General features: G+C 42.8%; 1 protein-coding gene across 1 annotated transcript in view; it reads right to left on the bottom strand.

Annotated features, from left to right (window-relative positions):
• fgd6 (FYVE, RhoGEF and PH domain containing 6) overlaps positions 1-19,419 on the bottom strand; it is a 114,814-nt gene that overhangs the window by 93,775 nt on the left and 1,620 nt on the right. Inside the window, 1 exon segment of the mRNA XM_086009874.1 lies at positions 12,758-15,170. Coding sequence (XP_085866000.1) covers positions 12,758-15,170 — 2,413 coding nt within the window.

The following is a 19,419-nucleotide window of genomic DNA, read 5'->3' on the forward strand; positions in this document are numbered from 1 at the left end:
CCAGCCCTACAATCTCTCCCAGACTCCGATTCTGGCCACTACTGCACTTCCCCTTTCTGCCCCTGCCTTCAACTGCCTATGCCACATACTCTAGGATTCCCTCCCTATAGCCTTCTGCCTCACCAACCTTTAAGACACTTCTTACAGGCTACCTATTTGATGAAGTTTTTGGTTACCCCCTGCTAATCTATCTGGAAAGTCAGGGACACGTTAGGTGTCCTGGGCAAACACATGTGCAGGAAGTGTCTCCAGCTGCATCTACTCGAAATCCGCGTTTCGGAGCTGGAGCTGCGGCTGGAGTCACTGTGGAGCATCCGCGAAGCTGAGATCTTCATGGATAGCACGTTTAACGAGGTGGTCACACCGTAGGCAAAGAGGGCACAGGCAGACAGGAAATGGGTGAATGCCAAACAGAGTAAAAGAACTAGAAAGGTAGTGCAGGAGTTCCCTGGGTCCATCTCCCTCTCCAACAGATTTTCCGTTTTGGATACTGATGGAGCAGATGGTTTCTCTGGGGAATGCAGCAATAGCCAAGTCCGTGGCACTACGAGTGGCTCAACGGCACAGGAGGGGAGGAAAAAGAGTGGGAGAGCAATAGTAATGGGGGATTCTATCGTAAGGGGAACAGAGGCGTTTCCGTGGCCGCAGACATGACTCCAGGATGGTATGTTGCCTCCCTGGTGCCAGGGTCAAGGCTGTCACTGAACGGCTGCATGGCATTCTGAAGGGGGTGGGTGAACAGTCAGAGGTCGTGGTTCACATTGGTACCAACGACATGGGTAGAAAGAGGGATGAGGTCCTGCAACAAGAATTTAGGGAGCTAGGTAGCAGGTTAAAAAGCAGGAGCTCAAAGGTTGTAATCTCTGGATTACTCCCGGTGCCACGTGCTGGTGAGTATAGGGATAGGAGGATAGAGCAGGTGAATGCGTGGCTAAAGAGTTGGTGCAGGAGGGAGGGCTTTAGTTTCCTGGATCACTGGGTCTGCTTCTGGGGAAGGTGGGACCTGTACAAGTCGGACGGGTTGCACCCGAACCGGAACGGGACGAACATCCTTGCGGGGAGGTTTGCTAGTACTGTTGAGGGGGGGCGCGGGGGGGCGGTTTAAACTAACTTGGCAGGGGGATGGGATACGGAGTGGAGCTATAGTAGGGGGTGATGCACAGCCAAATATAGAGGAAAAAACAAGTCAGCCTGGAAGGCAGAGCAAATATGTAACGGCACAAGGGAGTATGGCAAGGCTGGATGGCATTTAATTTAATGCAAGGAGTCTTGCGAGTAAGACAGGTGAATTGAAGGTATTGATGAACACATGGGAGTATGATATTGTTGCTATCACAGAGACATGGTTGAGGGAAGGGCAGCTCAATATTCTGGGGTATAGAATCTTCAGGTGAGAGAGGTGGGTGTAAAAGAGGAGGGGGTGTTGCAATATTAATCAAGGAGTCAATTACTGCTGTAAGGAGGGATGATATCTTAGCAGGTTCCTCTAATGAAGCCATATGGGTAGAACTTAAAAAAAGGGGGCAAGCACTTTGCTGGGAGTGTACTATAGACCCCCAAACAGTCAGGGGGAGATAGTGGAACAGATATGTAGGCAAATCTCAGAGAAGTGTAGAAATAATAGGGTAATAATAGTAGGTGATTTCAACTTCCCCAATATTAACTGGGATAGTCAGAGTGTGAAAGGCTTAAAGGGTGCGAAATTCTTAAAGTGCATCCAGGAGAGCTTTTTGAGCCAGCATGTAGAAAGTCCTACAAGAGAGGGGGCACTACGGGACCTAATTCTAGGGAATGTAGCCAGGCCAGTGGTGGAAGTGTCAGTAGGAGAGCATTTTGGTGACAGTGACCATAATTCGGTGAGATTTAAGGTAGTCATGGAAAAGGACAAAGATGGAGCGGAAATAAAGGTTCTAAATTGGGGGAAGGCCGATATTAATATAAGGTAGGATCTGGCCAAAGTGGATTGGGATCAGCTACTTGTAGGAAAATCCACATCAGAGCAGTGGGAGTCTTTCAGAAAGGAAAGAGAGAGAGAGAGAGAGAGAGAGTACAACGCCAACATGTTCCCGTAAAGGTCAAGGGTGGGACCAACAAGCCCAGGGAACCCTGGATGTCAAGGGATATACAAGAATGGATTAGGAAAAAAAGGGAGGCTTTTGGCAGATACAAAGGACTAAAAACAGTGGAAGCCCGAGAGGAGTATAGAAAGTGCAGGGGGGTACTTAACAAAGAAATTAGGAGCGCGAAGAGTGGGCATGAAAAAACACTGGCGGGCAAAATAAAAGGAAAATCCCAAGGTGTTTTATAAGTATATTAAGGGCAAGAGGATAACCAGGGAAAGAGTAGGGCCCATTAGGGACCAAAGTGGCAATCTGTGTGTAGAGCTAGAAGATGTAGGTGAGGTTTTAAATGAATATTTTGCATCTGTGTTGACTATGGAGAAGGACGATGTAGGCATAGAAATCAGGCAAGGGGATTGTGATATACTTGAACAAATTAGTATTGAGAGGGAGGAGGTACTAGCGGTTTCAGCAGGCTTAAAAGTGGATAAATCCCCAGGCCCTGACGGGATGTATCCCAGGCTGCTGTGTGAGGCAAGGGAGGAGATTGCAGGGGCTCTGACGCAAATTTTCAGAACCTCTCTGGCCACAGAGGAGGTGCCAGAGGACTGTAGAACAGCTAATGTAGTACCATTGTTCAAGAAGGGTAGTAGGGATAAACCAGGGAATTACAGGCCAGTGAGCCTAACATCAGTGGAAGGGAAATTATTGGAAAAAATTCTGAGGGACAGAATTAGTCTCCACTTGGAGAGGCAGGGATTAATCAGGGATAGTCAGCATGGTTTTGTCAGGGGGAGATCATGTCTGACCAATTTGATTGAATTTTGCAAGGGGGTGACTAGGTGTGTGGATGAGGGTAGTGCAGTTGATGTAGTCTACATGGACTTCAGTAAGGCTTTTGACAAAGTCCCACATGGGAGACTGGTCAAGAAGGTAAGAGCCCATGGGATCCAGGGCAATTTGCCACATTGGATCCAAATTTGGCTTAGTGGCAGGAAGCAGAGGGTGGTGGTCGAAGGTTGTTTTTGTGACTGGAAGCCTGTGTCCAGTGGTGTACCGCAGGGATCGGTGCTGGGTCCTTTGCTGTTTGTAGTGTACATTAATGATTTAGATATGAATGTGGGAGGTATGATCAGTAAGTTCGCAGATGACACGAAAATTGGTGGAGTGGTAAATAGCGAGGAGGGAAGCCTCAGGCTACAGGACGATATAGACAGGATTGTTAGATGGGCAGAACAGTGGCAAATGGAATTTAACCCTGAAAAGTGTGAGGTGATGCATTTTGGGAGGACTAACAAGGCAAGGGAATACACAATGAATGGTAGGACCCTAGGAAAGACAGAGGACCAGAGAGACCTTGGTGGGCATGTACATAGATCCCTGAAGGCAGGAGGACAGGTAGATAAGGTGGTTAAAAAGGCATATGGGATACTTATATTCTATGCCTCGGCTAATGAAGGCAAGAGCAGGGAGGTTATGATGGAGTTGTACAAAACGCTGGTAAGGCCACAGCTGGAATACTGTGTGCAGTTCTGGTCGCCACACTATAGGAAGGATGTGATTGCTTTGGAGAGGGTGCAGAGGAGATTCACCAGGATGTTACCTGGGCTGGAGCGCTTCAGCTATGGAGAAAGACTGGACAGGCTGGGGTTGTTTTCCTTAGAGCAGAGAAGGCTGAGGGGGGACCTGATTGAAGTGTACAAAATTATGAGGGGCGTAAATAGAAAGGAACTTTTCCCCTTAGTAGAGGGGTCATTAACCAGGGGGCATAGTTTCAAGGCAAGGGGCAGGAGGTTTAGAGGGAATTTGAAGAAAATCTTTTTCACCCAGAGGATGGTTGGAATCTGGAACTCACTGCCTGAAAGGGTGGTAGAGGCAGGAACCCTCACAACATTCAAGAAGCATTTGGATCAGCACTTGAAACGTCATAGCATACAAGGCTACGGACCAAGTGCTGGGAAATGGGATTAGAATAGACAGGGCTTGATGGCCGGCACAGACACGATGGGCCGAAGGGCCTCTTTCTGTCCTGTAAATCTCTGACTCTATAATCTCTTTCTTTGGCTCAGCGTCTGTTTTTCCTAGTGTCTCTGTGAAGCGCCTTGGGACAATTTCCTTCACGGAAAGGATTTTGAGATTGAGTTATGTTTAAGGGTTTTTTTTTAAGTGAATTTGCAAAGGTTTAAAAAGAAGAATCACTGGCTGCAGGCATTGGACAATGTATATTAAAACCAAATGAGCCAAGTTTGGGAGAGGTCATAATCAACAGTCTATATCAAACTGATATGAGGACCTATTATCTCATCCCAGGCATATAGTGAGGATGACTAGGGACATTAAGCAATTTGTCACCTTCTGAGGTGGCCAAACAAATATTCATACCTATTGTGGTGACGAGGATTTTATGTACGTGGGCACGGCATGAGGCGGCTGCAGAGGATATACCCTCGAGAGGGGGTAGTCAGTTTGGTTTGACAGGCCTGCTGAATCCCTCTGCTCCCTAAGGCCAGAATTAGCAGAGGAAGAAAAGGGACAACGGGCAGGCAAGCAGGTTTTGAACAAAAGTCTGAGAGTCACACCTGGTCTGAAACTGGAAGTTACATTTGCAGGTGGTCAGTTTTTGCAGTTGGAAGTCGTCTGATAGGAAGACAATACCAAAACAAGTGGTTAGTGTTTCCCGATGGGACCGCCCTTGCTTAGTTCCAGTCTTATCTATCCAATGGTAGCCAATGCATCACCAGCAATGACTTCTCTTCCCATCCCCACACCATCACCTCTGGAGTCCCCACAAAGATACAGCCTTGGCCCAATCAAAAAACAAATAAGCCAATCTATGAAAGGGATAGTGCATAAGGTTTATTATTTTACCCCCATGCTATCAGGGAGAGAAGTGAGATTGAACTAAGTAAGAGCAATTTGCTTTGACTGTTACTCTATGTTCACTTGCTGTCTGTGAAATAAAGCAACTTAACTATTTAAATCCAGCCTCATCTAACCAAGTGTCTCAGTCCGCCTTCAAAAAGATTGGATGGGCTCACAAGGGCATTTGCAAAAAATAGGAGATACAGTACTGAGGGAGCAATGTCTTTCAGATAAGATACCAAACCATCTGCCTGTTCAGATCCCAGAACACTACTCAAACAGGAAAAAGGAAGCTCTGCTGGTGTCACGGGCAACCATTCTTACTCAATTACCAGCACCAAAAAACAAATTAAATGGTTGTTCATCTGATTTTTCATTTGTGGGACCTTGCTGTGCACAACTGGCTGCCATATTTGCCTACACAGACTACACGTCAGAAAATAATTAATTCATTGCAATATATTTTGTTCTTTTTGATGAGGGGTTGATGACAATGGTCTGGGGGGGCGGGTTCGCGTTGAAGCAGCAGATAGCTGAACAGATGTCTCAATCTTAGTGATAAAGAAGTCCATAAGATCCTCGCACTTGTTGGAGGTGAGGATGGAGAGGATAGGGGTGAAGGGTTTAAGGAGATGGTTGATAGTGGAAAAAAGCCAGGAGTTATCTCTGCTCTCCAGGACGATCCAAGAGTAGAGTGCGGTTTTGGCAAAGGACAGTGCAGCCCAATAGCACTTGTGGTCCGCCAGATCTGGTGATGGATGTTCAAACCAGTTGTGCACCATTTATGCTCAAGTCTGCATGCCTTTAATTTGATGGAGCAAAGATGGGGGCCATACCAGGGGGATCAACCGGGATGGGAGACAGCAAGAGTTTGCTGCAGACAAGGCCATTAAAGGTGGACATGAGGGAATTGTTAAGCAGATTGACGCTGCAGAAATATTCTGGCAAATGGACGACCAAAGGCTAGGTAGTTGAGGTTTATAGGAAGAATATCTGAGCCATGGGAAGTGGACAGTATAGATTCACTCGCATCGTAACAGGAATGAGAGATTATAGTTACGAAGAAATGTTTGAAAAATTGGGCCTCTTTAATTGAAACAGAAGGGTCAGAAGGTTAAGAGGGATCTCAGAGGTTTTGTGAAAGTAAATAGTACAAGACTGTTCCACTGATTGGTGAATCAGTAACTCGAGGCACAGACTCAGGATAATCATAAAAAAGGAAAAGTTCAAAAAACATTTTCATACAGAGGGTAATTAGGACATGGAATGCTTTACCACAAGTGGCTACTGAGGCAGTCACAGCGTGATTTAAAAGGGAATTGGGCAAATATTTGTAAAGGTATAATATAAAAAGGATACAAGAGAAAGGGCATCAGAAAAGGCATGATGGGCCAAATGGCCTCCTTCCATGCTGCAATTTAAGGATCAGGCTTGACTGTGGTACCTATATGGTCAGATAGCCTGCCAAAACTCACCATCTTGGCTTAAACTTGGTCAAGCTGCAAAGGGCTGATGACACCCCTGGAACTGTACCCCATACAGAGTAAGTACCTTTGGGAGAGTGGAATGAGAACATTTGCAAAAAAGAAAGTATTCAATATCGAAACAGTCAAATCCACAATATACAACACTAATATCCAAATTCCTGATAAGCAGCACATTTTCCCCCCAAATTTCAGACTTGATCTGAACTTTGGCAGTACAGCACTGCTCATCATTCCTACTGGGCAAATATGCCAGGTTGTTGGTGTTTAAGAATAGCTCCATAATTCAAGCTCAGCAATGCAATCCACAAGAGCAGGCTAAATGGAGCTATCCTGTGTAGATCACTGAGCAGCTTAATAATCATACTTTCCCTTTCAAATGTATATTTGTTCACCAGATGTTGAGTGCACCTGCATGATTTCCATTTGAGGTGATGGAGTGGCAGAATTCAGTGACACTGTGGCTCCTGTTATATTAAACCAACATAAAGCCTGGGACAGATCTCGGAGTATTGTATCCAATCCTGGGCAGCACACTTTAGGAAAGATGTCAAGGCCAGGGTACAGAGGAGGTTTACGAGAATGGTACAAGGGATTAGGGACTTCAGTTATGTGGAGAGACTATGGTCTCTCAATGGTAACTAATTTGGTCCAATTTGAGTGGCAAACTGAGCTCCAATTTTGTGTTGAATCCAATGTTTGTTTTCTATAAGAAATTCCATACAATTACAACTTAATTTTTACACCTTGAAGCAGTGGTTAGAACACAATTCTGCAATCTTTAGAAGCTATAAGGGGCAGAATCACTAATATGAAGATACAGAATCATAGAACCTTATAGTAAAGGAGGCGGCCATTTGGCCGATCATGACTGTGCCGACTCTTTGAAAGAGCTATCCAATTGTTTGAATCTGCTTCCACCACCCTTTCAGGTAGTGCATTTCAGATAACAACAACTTGCTGCGTAAAAAAAATGTCTTCTTATCACCCCTCTGGTTCTTCTGACAATTATTTTAAATCTGTGTCCTCTGGATATCGACCCCCCTGCCAGTGATAACAGTTTCTCCCCATCTACTCTATCAAAACCCTTCATAATTTTGAACACCTCATTTAAATCTCTCTTTATAACCTTCTCTGCTCTAAGGAGAACAATCCCAGTTGCTCTAGTCTCTCCACATAACTGAAGTCCCTAATCCCTTGTACCATTCCAGTAAATCTCCTCTGCACCCTCTCCAAAGCCTTGACATCTTTCCTAAAGTGTGGTGCCCAGAATTGGATACAATACTCCAGCTGAATTTATAAAGGTTTAGCATAACTTCCTTGCTTTACTCTCTGCCTCTATTTATAAAGTCCAGGATCCCGTATGTTTTTTTAACAGCTTTTATCAACTTTTCCTGCCACCTTCAAAGATTTGTGTACATGAACCCCCAGGTCTCTCTGTCATTATCTACCAATTTAGACACTGAAAGAATTGACATTCTGGTATTACCAACATTTTTTTTACAATTCCTAACAGCATCTTTAAATGGTTTAGTTGCAACTAACATAAAGTTAGTGAAAACAATAGGAATATGCACCTACTGTGCTTTTAAAATATTTGAAATAAGATGTTCTTTAAAGACACTGGGGGAAAAATTGGGTGAGTAGCACCACCTCTTAGCGCCTAAAGAGGCAGTCAGTGGCTGCACCTCCCGCGATAGTCAGCAGGGGCGCTAATGGTGGCGTTAGACATTTGCGCTGCGCCGCCACCGATGACATCATCGGTGTGCGCAGCGCCCCATTCACGATATTTGGTAGCACGGGGCCTTACTGTGCCGTCCCCGGCCTCCTGGACCCCCCCAGCGGCATTGCCGGCTGTTTCCCGAGAGCCCGGCACTTCTCCTCGGTGCCGGACTCTTTTGCCGGCACTCGCGCTGTTGCAGGCCCCTCCCCCTTAACAGTGGGAGGAAGGCCTGCAGTACCGCAGCGTGCCGTGCCGTGCCGCAGCATGTGGCGCTGCGGCACGTAGCGCTGCGAAATTCACTTTCAGCGCCCTAAGAGGGACGCGGAGGGCCTCGAGCCGCGCCCCGTCTCCCTCTAGGGGCACTTCAACTGAATTTGCGGCGATCGCGGCGCAAATTCCAGCGCCCAGGCGAACTTTGCGCCGCTTGGGCGCCTCAGGCCAATTTCTAGGCCACTATCTCAGTTTGCTCATCTGCTCAGGTTACAGTTCACAAGACGTAATGGCCAGAAATTCAGGTCCCCACGGGTGAGTACACGCTGTGTACTCACACGTAGGGCCAACGAAAGTGCCGGTTTCGTGCATGCACTGCGCATGTGCTGGAAACCGGAACTTCCGTTCCCTTGAAGGAAGGGGTTTGGAGGTCAAACGTGTGCGCCGGAGAGGCAGCTCGTAGACCTGGAACATCCAATTTTTTTTTTTTATATACAGGTTTCTCCGTGCGGGTAAGTCCCTAGCAGCTGTGCGTGAAAAAAGCAGTCGCAAGGCCTGCTTTTAACAAGGTAAGAGGTTAATTAAGTAAAATTAAAACATTTTTTCCACAGGTTTATCATTTTAAAATACTTTAAAGAAACGCAAGTTTATTTTTAACCCCGTTAAAAACTTTAATTAATTTTTTCAAAAATTAAAATTTTTGTTTAAAATAGTTAATTTATGTAATTTAATAGTTATTTTAAAAATGTGATTTAAAAATATTGTATTTGAAGTTATACTTAGGTTTTGGGGCCGATCTTTATTCATAGGTTTGACAGGTTCCTGTCAAACCTATGAATGGAGATTCCTTGCTCCGATTGGCTCCCCGTGGCCCACGTGATCCCAGGGGACGTGGCGAACTACCTTCGCCGCTGGGATACGCGAGCACTGCACACCGGCAGCTGGAGGAGGCCCAGGATCGGAATCCCACGCGGCCCCACAGCACAACGGCAGGCGCGCTATGTAAGTGCAGGTCAGGGGCTTGCGCCCACGGGAAGCCTTCGACCCGAATTTCTGGCCCAATATGTACAAAGCGTAAACATTGACATTTAGGTCAGTGCGCTGAAAGTATGAGAACCTGTTCCGACACATTCTTCACCTTGTTTAAATGTTTGTGCCAGATATCATGATTCTAATTATCCTGCCCAAACTTCAAGTTCAACACTTAAATGTACATACAGGATGCAATTTAACATTTTTATTGTAAATTTTCTTTATTCCTTTAGCAAGAGCCAGTCTAATTGGAGACCCAATTCAACAAATGTGTTCGGACAGTAGAATCCTGCAAATAAATTGCGATGAAAAGTGATTTGCTGTGTACAAAATGTGTACATTTTCTTTCATATACCAGTTGCCTAAGATATACTTCTTAGTCTGAAATCTACAAAGTAAACTGAAGAAAAAAGTATTAAAAGACAAAAAATATATTCCATGAATTACTAAATTAAAACAAATTTCAGCAAATAAACAGGGTTGATCAATTGTCTCAGACTGACGAATGGTAAATTATACCAATTTGTAGTGGCAGAAACCATAGAATGTCACTAAACCGGTTAAATTATTTTGTTGTACCATTATTTTTAGTCTGTGAGGAAGATGGAGTTCGGTGACGGAAAGAAAAAGAAAGTGAGAAAAAGGAAACTTTTTGCTTTATCACAACTCAAACAAATAAATGAACTAGTATTAAAGTATTAAAAGATATAAATGTATTCCATGAATCACTTCTGCAAATAAACTTGAGCAATCATTAGCCTCAGGCTTTATGATAAATTATTTACATTCAACGTATTACTTTAAGTGCAGTCACCTCGGAGTAGGTGAATATGGCAGTCACTATACACACACGTTCCCATAAACAAGTGAATCTATTTTTGGTGGTATTGGTTGATGAGGAATGTTGGCCAGGACACTACGAGAAGGCTTTGCTAATTTTTGAATAGTGCCACAGAATCTTTAACTTTTATCTGGAACACTGGAACAGACAGGTGGTATGGTGAACAATGCAATGCTCGCTTAGTACTGCACTGAATTGTTAGCCGAAATTAATGTTCTGTGCATGGTAGATTCCACAAATAGCAATGAAATAAATGACTAGTTAATTTATTTTCTGATGGTGTTGGTCGGTTAACGGTTGTTGGATAAAGTTAATGAAAATGTGCATGTAAACTGGCAAAATTGTGTTGTTGCGAATCACTCATGATAAAACACATTCTCAACGAATATTTGTACATTCATGCATTTTGTTGCTCAATAGGAAACATAATGACAGCACTAAAAATAGAGTTTTGCATTTTGATTGGTCTTAACCGAAAATCATTTGACTCAAAGCAATAATAGTACCAATTAAACATGATAGCATACGTAGGAGATGGCAGCTCAGAAACATCTCAAAGGACTTCAAAAACATTTAATTACTTTGAAGTGCTGTGACTTGTTATATAGGCACACGGCAGCCATTTGCGCACAGTTAGATCTACAATGCAGCGTTCCCTCGCTCGTGCAGAGTTGTTAGCTTCGATAATATGCTCGTGTCCTGCAGTGCAGTCTGAATTCTTCTGATGCAGAGGCTTGAGTGCTACCATCAAGGCAAGCTAACACACAAGCCTGAATGCACCAAAAGATGTTTTCAGTGAAATCTTATTCATAGAATCATAGAATAATACAGCACAGGAGGCGGCCATTCGGCCCATCGTGCCTGTGCCGGCTCTTTGAACGAGCTCTCCAATTAGTCCCACTCTCCTGCTCTTTCCCCAGAGCCCTGCAATTTTTCCTTTTCCAGTATTTATCCAATTCCCTTTTGAAAGTTACTACTGAATCTGCCTCTACCACTCTTTCAGGCCGTACAATGCAGATCATAACAAGTCGCTGCGTAAAAAAATGTCCCCTCATCTCCTCTATGGTTCTTTTGCCAATTATCTTAAATCTCTGTCCCCTGGTTACTGATCCGCCTGCCAGTGGAAACCGTTTCTCCTTAATTACTCTATCAAATCCCCATATCATTTTGAACACCTATATTAAATCTTCCCTTAATCTTTTATTAGGGATCTTTTAAGTCACAAACATATGAAGAATAGGGTAACTAAAACAATCAGGCCCTTCAATGCTGACTCTATTGGTTAAATGATGCAACCTCATGCATCTCCCTCCCCAACCGATGGTAATGGAGGGAGCTGAAAATAATCTATGGGCAATTTCACGGTAAACTTTGGGAAGTTCCCGTGGGAGTCCATAATCAAGCAAAATGTTTACCATGATGCCCTTCCTCCCATAACCACATCCCTCCCAAATATACCAATGTCCGCCGCCGTAAGGTCTTGTCAAGTCCCTTCTTAAAAAACGGTAGCATACCTGCCATGTCCATCTGTTCCAGAGGACAACAATTCACTGAGAGAAGAAATATTCCTCAGTATCGAACCTGACTCACTCTCTCGGTGTCACAGCTACTCAAGATATGACATATTTCAAGGCAGCTCATTCTCTCACACAGCTCCATGTTTAAATGGGCTTCCTTCACATCTGCCTCACTATAGTCATGAATCGAACACCTGTTGTTATTGCCACAAAAATGTCACTAAATCAGAATCTGACTGAACGCTGACAAAAACAAATGGAATCAATGTTTTTTTCCAAGTTTGTTACACCTTGTTTACATAGAATCGTACAGAATTAAGCTGTGCTTCAGGATGTCTTGTGATTGGCAGAATTAGTGGAGCTGCCCCATTTATACTGCTGTTTCCTGGTAAGGCAGCTCAGGGAACAAAATTTAAATTTATATTTCTGGATGTACAAGTATGCAATATTGTATGTATATGTGAAAACATTTTTAATATACAGTGAACTAAACAGCACGGATCTGCTGTGTTAGACAGTTGCACAGAAAATATGACCGCAAGCCTTTGAACTGATCAGGCATTTTGTTTATGCCGAGACTAACGCAGAATGCAACATTCTGAGGGTTTACATTGGCCGTCAGATCTCAAGATGACACTGATTTCTAATTGCATGTGTAAATGAAGTAGAAAAGATTCAGTCCGTGCATTGGTGCTAAACTGAGGCACCAGTTTAGTTTATACAATCTACAAGGCATGTTCTCACTTCTCTTTATGGCAGAACCAATGAAAGGCTCCTTTTATGTAGTTCAGTGGTTAAAAGTCAGCAGAAAATGCTGGGGCTGGGAGTCATTTTCTTCTCTATCCATTATCAGCTATTTCATTATGAACAGAAGTGTCATTCCATTCAGTCACACTGCAAACGAATTAAGACACTAAAATTTTGACCATAAGCAGTTTTACTAGAGTCAGGTTTACAATAATCAGATTCTCCTGTACACCTATTAAGTTTCATGCATGTATATAATGTATCAGCATTCTCATAATTACCTGATAAACTGGTTCTTGTGTGTTGCTCTGTATTTTTGAAAGCAGCTTGACACTGCATAGGGTTCTATCTCATAAATAATAGTGTCACAGTCTTCAACACTGGAAGAAGTTTTCCAATCAAATTTTGCACTTATGTTTTCATATTTTGGCGACGAGAGAGACTGTGGTTCGGTCAACTGTGTTTTAGAATTCTGTGGACATTCTTTTTGCAGCTCAATACGAGACTCCTGCTGAGCAGGAAAGTTAGTTGACAGTTCAGAGAGGTTTTTGAGTTTGTGGCCTTTCTTTGCAGTTTGGTGGTAGGAATCCGCAGAATATGCTTTTACAGGTTTATTCTTTCGATCATCAGTTAATGGCCCTGGAATGCAGTGATTGTCATCTTGGTTACTTTCCATAGAAGGAAGTACAGCTGGTGTGCTGTCTAGTGAATAGCTGCCTTTTGTCAAAAATTTGTGAAAGTCAGTTTTCATTTTAGCAGAGAGTTTTATACCAAGGATCTTTTTAAATGAATTTTTCTTTGAAGACGCTTTTGGGGACTTCTGCAGCTTTTCAGCATCAGCAGATGGCAAAGATTTAGCTCTTGGCTTTGTAATAATAGCTTCGTTATTTTGTGAAGTACTTGTTACTGCCACAGTGCCAGGACTCCCCAGAAAAGGCAAAATCGGATGCGGCAGTTTCCATACAGGTTTCTCACGAATTGCTTTGTGCTCATTACTGGACGTTTTAGTATCTCTGCTGGATGAACTGCCAAGTCCCTCTTCTGAATCATTTTCCATTGAACCACTTGCACCCTTATCATTGCCTGCTAACAGATCCCTTTTAACTATTACAGCTGCAGGCAAGCTGTGACGCTGTGGTTTTTTTGGAACAGTCTTTGGAGAGATGTCTGTCTTAGTGGACATTTCTTCACTGCTAGTTACTCTTTCAAAATCTGAACCAGCCTCACTGGTTGACACAGGCACTTTCGGAGCATATGACAAACTGAGGTACTTGGGCAAGCTCATAGAGAGGGAACTACTTCTAATAAAACTGCCCTTTTTATCTGCCGGGAATGTTCTGTTGCCACTTTCCAATTCTCTCTTTATTTGTTCTATTTTACTTTTATTTTGTAAGTCTGAAGAGATATTGACTTTAGAGACAGAGCCCAGAACTGGCTTTATGGAGGGCAAACCACTTTGATTACAAGATCCTTTTGCCTGACTTGGCTCAGCAATATTCTCTTGTAAGGATGTGCTATTCACCTTGACAGTCTGATATGAATTTTCATGGATAATCCTAGAGACACTGTGAGCATCCATAGAAACAAATGATTTCTTGAAATCTACAGTTCCACCTGGAGCCTTGAAACAAGAATCACTGCATGTCACATTGCATTCCACAACATCTTCCACACAGTTGTCTATACAGTTTTGCCTGATGAGACCAACCAGATGTGCTTTTTTTGGCTTTGGCATAGGAACTGGTTTGTTGCAAGGCACTAAAATGGATGCTGAAGTAGTAAGTAAAGAGTTAGTATCCTGAAAGATCAATTTCTCCTTTTCTGCAACTGTAAAAGGAACTTTTGGCTGACTGTTATGCACCCTCTCTTTGTGGTCAGTACCAGGAGAATGGCAATTTTTCCCATTTTTCATGACTTCTGATTGATGAGCAGCATTTTTAACCTCATAGTCTTTATCCCCATCATCAAAGGGCTCTCCTGTATTCCTTTTAGAATTTCTTATATTTTGGAAAGTTTGGTCAACATTGAAGAATTCACTTCGACCATTACTGTGCAATTTGACATCTGCATCACAATGTGCATCTTTTTGCTTTGGAAGGTAATTGTTTGGTGATACAACCTGAGTTAAGACATCTTTAAATTTCTGCTCTGGGAAACCAATTTTGCTAATTACCTGGTACTTGTTGACTGTTTTGCCACACTGAGTCTCTGGCCTGTGCCGTGTCCTAGAGGAATACTTTGTTTGGTCACATTTTTTGCTATTTTCCAAAGTTTCCAGTTTGGCTAATTGGTCAATGACAGTTTGGGTTTTACAGGTATTTTCACCATTTATGTATTTATGCACACATTCAGTTTTACATGAGCAGTTCGATATGATGTAATGATGAGTCAATTCACAGCCTCCCTTTTGTATTCCATCACCACCATCTTGGCAAGCTGGACGCTTCACATTTTCACTCAATTCTCCCTTAATTCCCTCTGAGCATTTATTATTTCGCAGTGGCGTTGGTTTCACTTCAGCCACTGGTGTAATTTTTGGCAATATTGGTTTTGGTGCTAATGCTGGTTTTGGTCCCTTGTGTGTTGATAAAGGATCTGAAATGACGATGTCTGGTTTCGGTGCAACTGGAGGAGGAGGCAGCTTCTTGCTCAAAACAAAGCGGGGTTTAGGGGCCACTGGCGGCTTCTTAATTTCTACAGGAAAAAGACACACACAAAAAGAAAAAGAAAGAGTTTGTATTTTTATAGCTTGGATGACACAAAAACTGACAATATGGGGTGTTTTGGAAAAACATGATTTTAAACAAAAGAATACCGCACAAATTAAGTTACAGCACAACGTGTATACGGTATTACTGAAACAATTACAGTAACTTGGAATATGATCTAGTAGCCTTGGCATTGCTTTAAAAAAGAGATATGAGTGTGTATATTTTTTATATATGGCACAAGAGAGAGTGTGGGTGAAAGAGAGAGAGAGAGAGAGAGAGAGAGAGAGAGAGAGAGAGTAGAAGCACACTCAATTGAGTTGATGAAACAAAGAGCAGCTGAAAGATAGGGAAAGAACACAAGTGAAAGTGTGAGCAAGAGAGCACAGATGAGATTGGGGAAAAGTGGGAGGCAAAAGAGGACATTGGACAAGATTGAGAAGCAGTGTGAGCAACCCGCCAATGAGAGCACAAGTGGACAATATGGAAGATGAGCGAGAGAGAAAGCGAATGCAAACAGACAAGAGAGACAAAAGGAGAGAAGGAAAATGCACAGACAAGATAGGATGAGGACAGAGTGAACCAAAGGTGATCTAAGAACCAGAGGACACAGATTTAAGGTGATTGGCAGAAGACCCAAAGGCAACATGAGGAAAAACTTTTTTTGTGCAGCGAGTGGTTAAGATCTGGAATGCACTGCCTGAAAGGGTGGTGGAGGCAGATTCAATCTGATCTTTCAAAAGGGAGTTCGATAAGTATCTGAAAGAAAGAGATTTGCAGGGCTATGGGGAAAGGGCAGGGGAGTGGGACTAGCTGAGAGTCGGCATGGGCTCGACGGCCTTCTTCCGTGTTGTAACCATTCTATGAATCTAGTGGATGAGGCACAGAGCTAGGATGCAAGCTGACCAGAGACAGAGCATGTGACTAGAATAGAGAGCAAACACATTCGCGCACAGGCGAGAGAAAGTGAATGAGTATACCTGTGGACAAGGATACGCATAGATCAGAGCACATGGCCACTTGAAAGAGCAGGTGGACGAGAGCAAGACTGGCGGGGGGGTGGGGGAGGAAAGAGATCATTGATAGATGGAGGGCAAGTTGATAAGGTGGTTGAAAAAGCATGTGGGTTACTTGGGTTTATAGTGGCGTAGAATATAAAAGCAGAGATCATGCTAGAAATGTATAAATCACTGGTTAGACCTCAGCTGGAGTATTGTGGGCAATTCTGGGCCCCACACTTCAGGAAAGATGTAAAGGCCTTGGAAAGGGTACAGAGGAGGTTTACCAGAAAGTTACCAGGGATGAGGGATTTCAGTTATGAGGAGAGGTTGGAAAAGTTTGGACTGTACTCCTTGGAACAGAGAAGGTTCAAAGGTGACCTAATAGAGGGTTTCAAGCTAGTGAATGGGTCAATAACCAGACGTCATAGATTTCAAATCATTGGCAAAAGATCGAGAGGGGAGATGAGGAGAAATTTTTTCACTCAAGAGTTGTGGGGATCGGGATCGCTCGACCTGAAGAGGCGGTGGAAGCTGATTCCATCAATAATTTTAAAAGGGAGTTGGGCAGGTACTTCAGGAGGAAGAACTCACAGGGTTACGGACAAAAAGTGGGCGTATGGGACCAAGTACGACTGTTCTTTCAAAGAGCCAGCACAGGTACGACAGGCCAAATGGCCTCCTTCAGTGCTGTAAATTTCTATGATAAACATATACACAACAGGGGGAAGGAGAGCAGGGAAACTAGAGCGAGAGAGAGAACACAAAACAGCAAGTACACAGGCGAGAGAGAGATAGTGCAAGTGTGCACTTGAGAGAGAGGAGACATATACACGAGAGGAAGTGATTAAGATGTGGCCAAACCTCAATAATGAAATCCTTGGCACTCAGAATGCCAACCAAAAGGCAGGCAGGCATTCTACAGTAGACAGTCCTTGAAGGAGTTTATAATAGTAACACCTTTCTGATCTACAAATACCAACTACATAGTTGTCAAAAGGAAAATGTGGCCATTTTACAAAAGTAATTGAAGCACACATTAAGTCATAAGTATTTTATCTACTTCCAGCTGCCAATAAAATAGTTTAATGAACATGGAACATCAGTTGCACTTAGGTAGTAGTCCAAAAATGTAAACAAAGGTCACAGGAACTTACACGGCAGCCAAAACTATTCATCGTAGCAACAACTGCGGAAAAAGAAAGTAAGATTAACAAATGCAGATGTTTAACAGGTTTGTAGGTGAAAAAAGCTTAGTATTTACAAGTGTGGTTGATTTTGCAATGTAAGCAGTGATTGGAATACTAACCAGCTGTAATAAGTTGAAAAGCTGTTTCCCTATGGAAAGAAAATTTTGCCATCCAAGATTATTTTACACTGAAACTTTAAACTTCAGGTATTTAATGTGTTCAATTATGTATTTTTTTGCTATATACAAGACACATATAGCAAATTATTCTTGAATATATGTAACTTACTGGCAGCTCAGGAGATTGTAACTCCAAAGCAATATTCATGGAGTTACAGATAAATTTGAGTTTGAGATCTCAGCCATACAGTCAATGGGAAGACAATGAGCAAAGACCAGGTATTTCCCCACAGAGATAGCTTCAAACAAGCTAGCGAGACCACTCTCAATCATTTCCTAGCAACCAGTTAAAATCTGATACTGTACACCGATACTGTATTCGCAGGACAAGTGGAAGAGAAAAGATAGTTTTGAAACTTAACAGAATGACAGCTTACATGTATTACTGTATTTGCAAACATTTAGACTTAAACATGCCAATCTAGTTAGTTATCCCAAAGCTGGAACACTTCTATCTTCTCCACATCTTTATTGACTACCCATGTCTTACAGATAGAGTACAAATCAGACAAGAGTATTGTTGAAATAAATAGAAAAATGTAAGTGTTGCAAATCGGATACAAGTACAAATGCTGGAAATGCACAGTAAGTCAGTCAACATCTAAATATTCCGATGAAGGGTCTCACCTGAAACATTAACCTCTCCAACTCTTTCAGATACCGACCGACTGGTTGTGCATTTCCAGCATTTTCTACTTTAATTTAAGATTTTACTATTGGTCTATCTCATCTGGATTATTGGTCAGATCTCATCTAGGTTATTGTTTTGGAGGGAATTAAAGCTATAAAGAAATGTTAAGGAAGTGGGCTGTTTGCTATAGAAAAGAGGCTAAATGATAGCCTAGTTGAAACTTAAAGATTATGAAGGGAATTGACAAAATTGATTCAAACTAGTTGTTCAAGTGCAAGGGAAGACCAATTAAAAATTAGGAACCAACAACAGGCAGGGAAGCAGTTGGAACCCTTGTACCCAAAAGTTGTAAAATGTTACCAGGAACAGTCATTCAGGGACATTGTGAGAAGGTGGGCAAGTGTGCCTAGAAAGCTATATGGATATATTTGGCTCTCCATAGAAGTCAGCGTTAGCGGTGTGCTTGTTGCTTCCCTGCCCTGGAAAGAAATTTAATCAGCTGTTACTTTGTAACTTTTTTGTACTTATGCACGGCTTATTTGCCTCCTGTTCCTTCCGTCAGGATTTTTCAATTTTCTCCTCCTCCTGAAGATGTTGGCTCCTCACTGGGTAATGATTTCATGGGTGTTGGTCACTTTCTGGTACCTTGCCCAGGCACATATGGCAAGCTATGAGACTGCTGGGGCCAATCCTGTCCACACACTTCTAGCAGGGGCTGCTGGATAGAAATTAGGAGGTGGAACCCCAGCCAATTTCCCATTCCTTTACCAAGAAGTGCAGAGCTGACTAGTCACAGTCCTACCACTGTCCTAGCTAAGATCAGCTAAGTAATCAAAGAACAGAAACCAAAAGCAGAGAATTCTGAGTCTTCCTGGTATGACTTAGCTACACACTACCTTAACCAGTTGAGCCATCAGAAGAGTGCTAAAGGAATTTCATGCTTTACAATACAGAACTGGGACACAGATTTAATTTCCCCCCCCATCAACAACACTATTCAGTTTATAAAGCATGGTTGAAAATTCCCACTTTTTCTGTGAATTTCTTTTGGTAACACAAAGTACTCAATCCAATCTTTTTTATTGGTTTAAATCTGCTTTGGGGATTTCAGAAATGTGAGATTAAGGCCTGTCCCTCTGAGAATAGACAAAGCTCTTACCAATACTAAAGAATGGGTTTCAGTGTCAGCTGTGACCAGGCGTTAAACCGGTGGTCGCAGCAATAGGAAGGAAGCGTC

The sequence above is a fragment of the Somniosus microcephalus genome, chromosome 17 (genome assembly GCF_052327205.1).
Source record: "Somniosus microcephalus isolate GS21.2 chromosome 17, FLI_Smic_1.0, whole genome shotgun sequence".
NCBI lineage: Eukaryota > Metazoa > Chordata > Chondrichthyes > Squaliformes > Somniosidae > Somniosus > Somniosus microcephalus.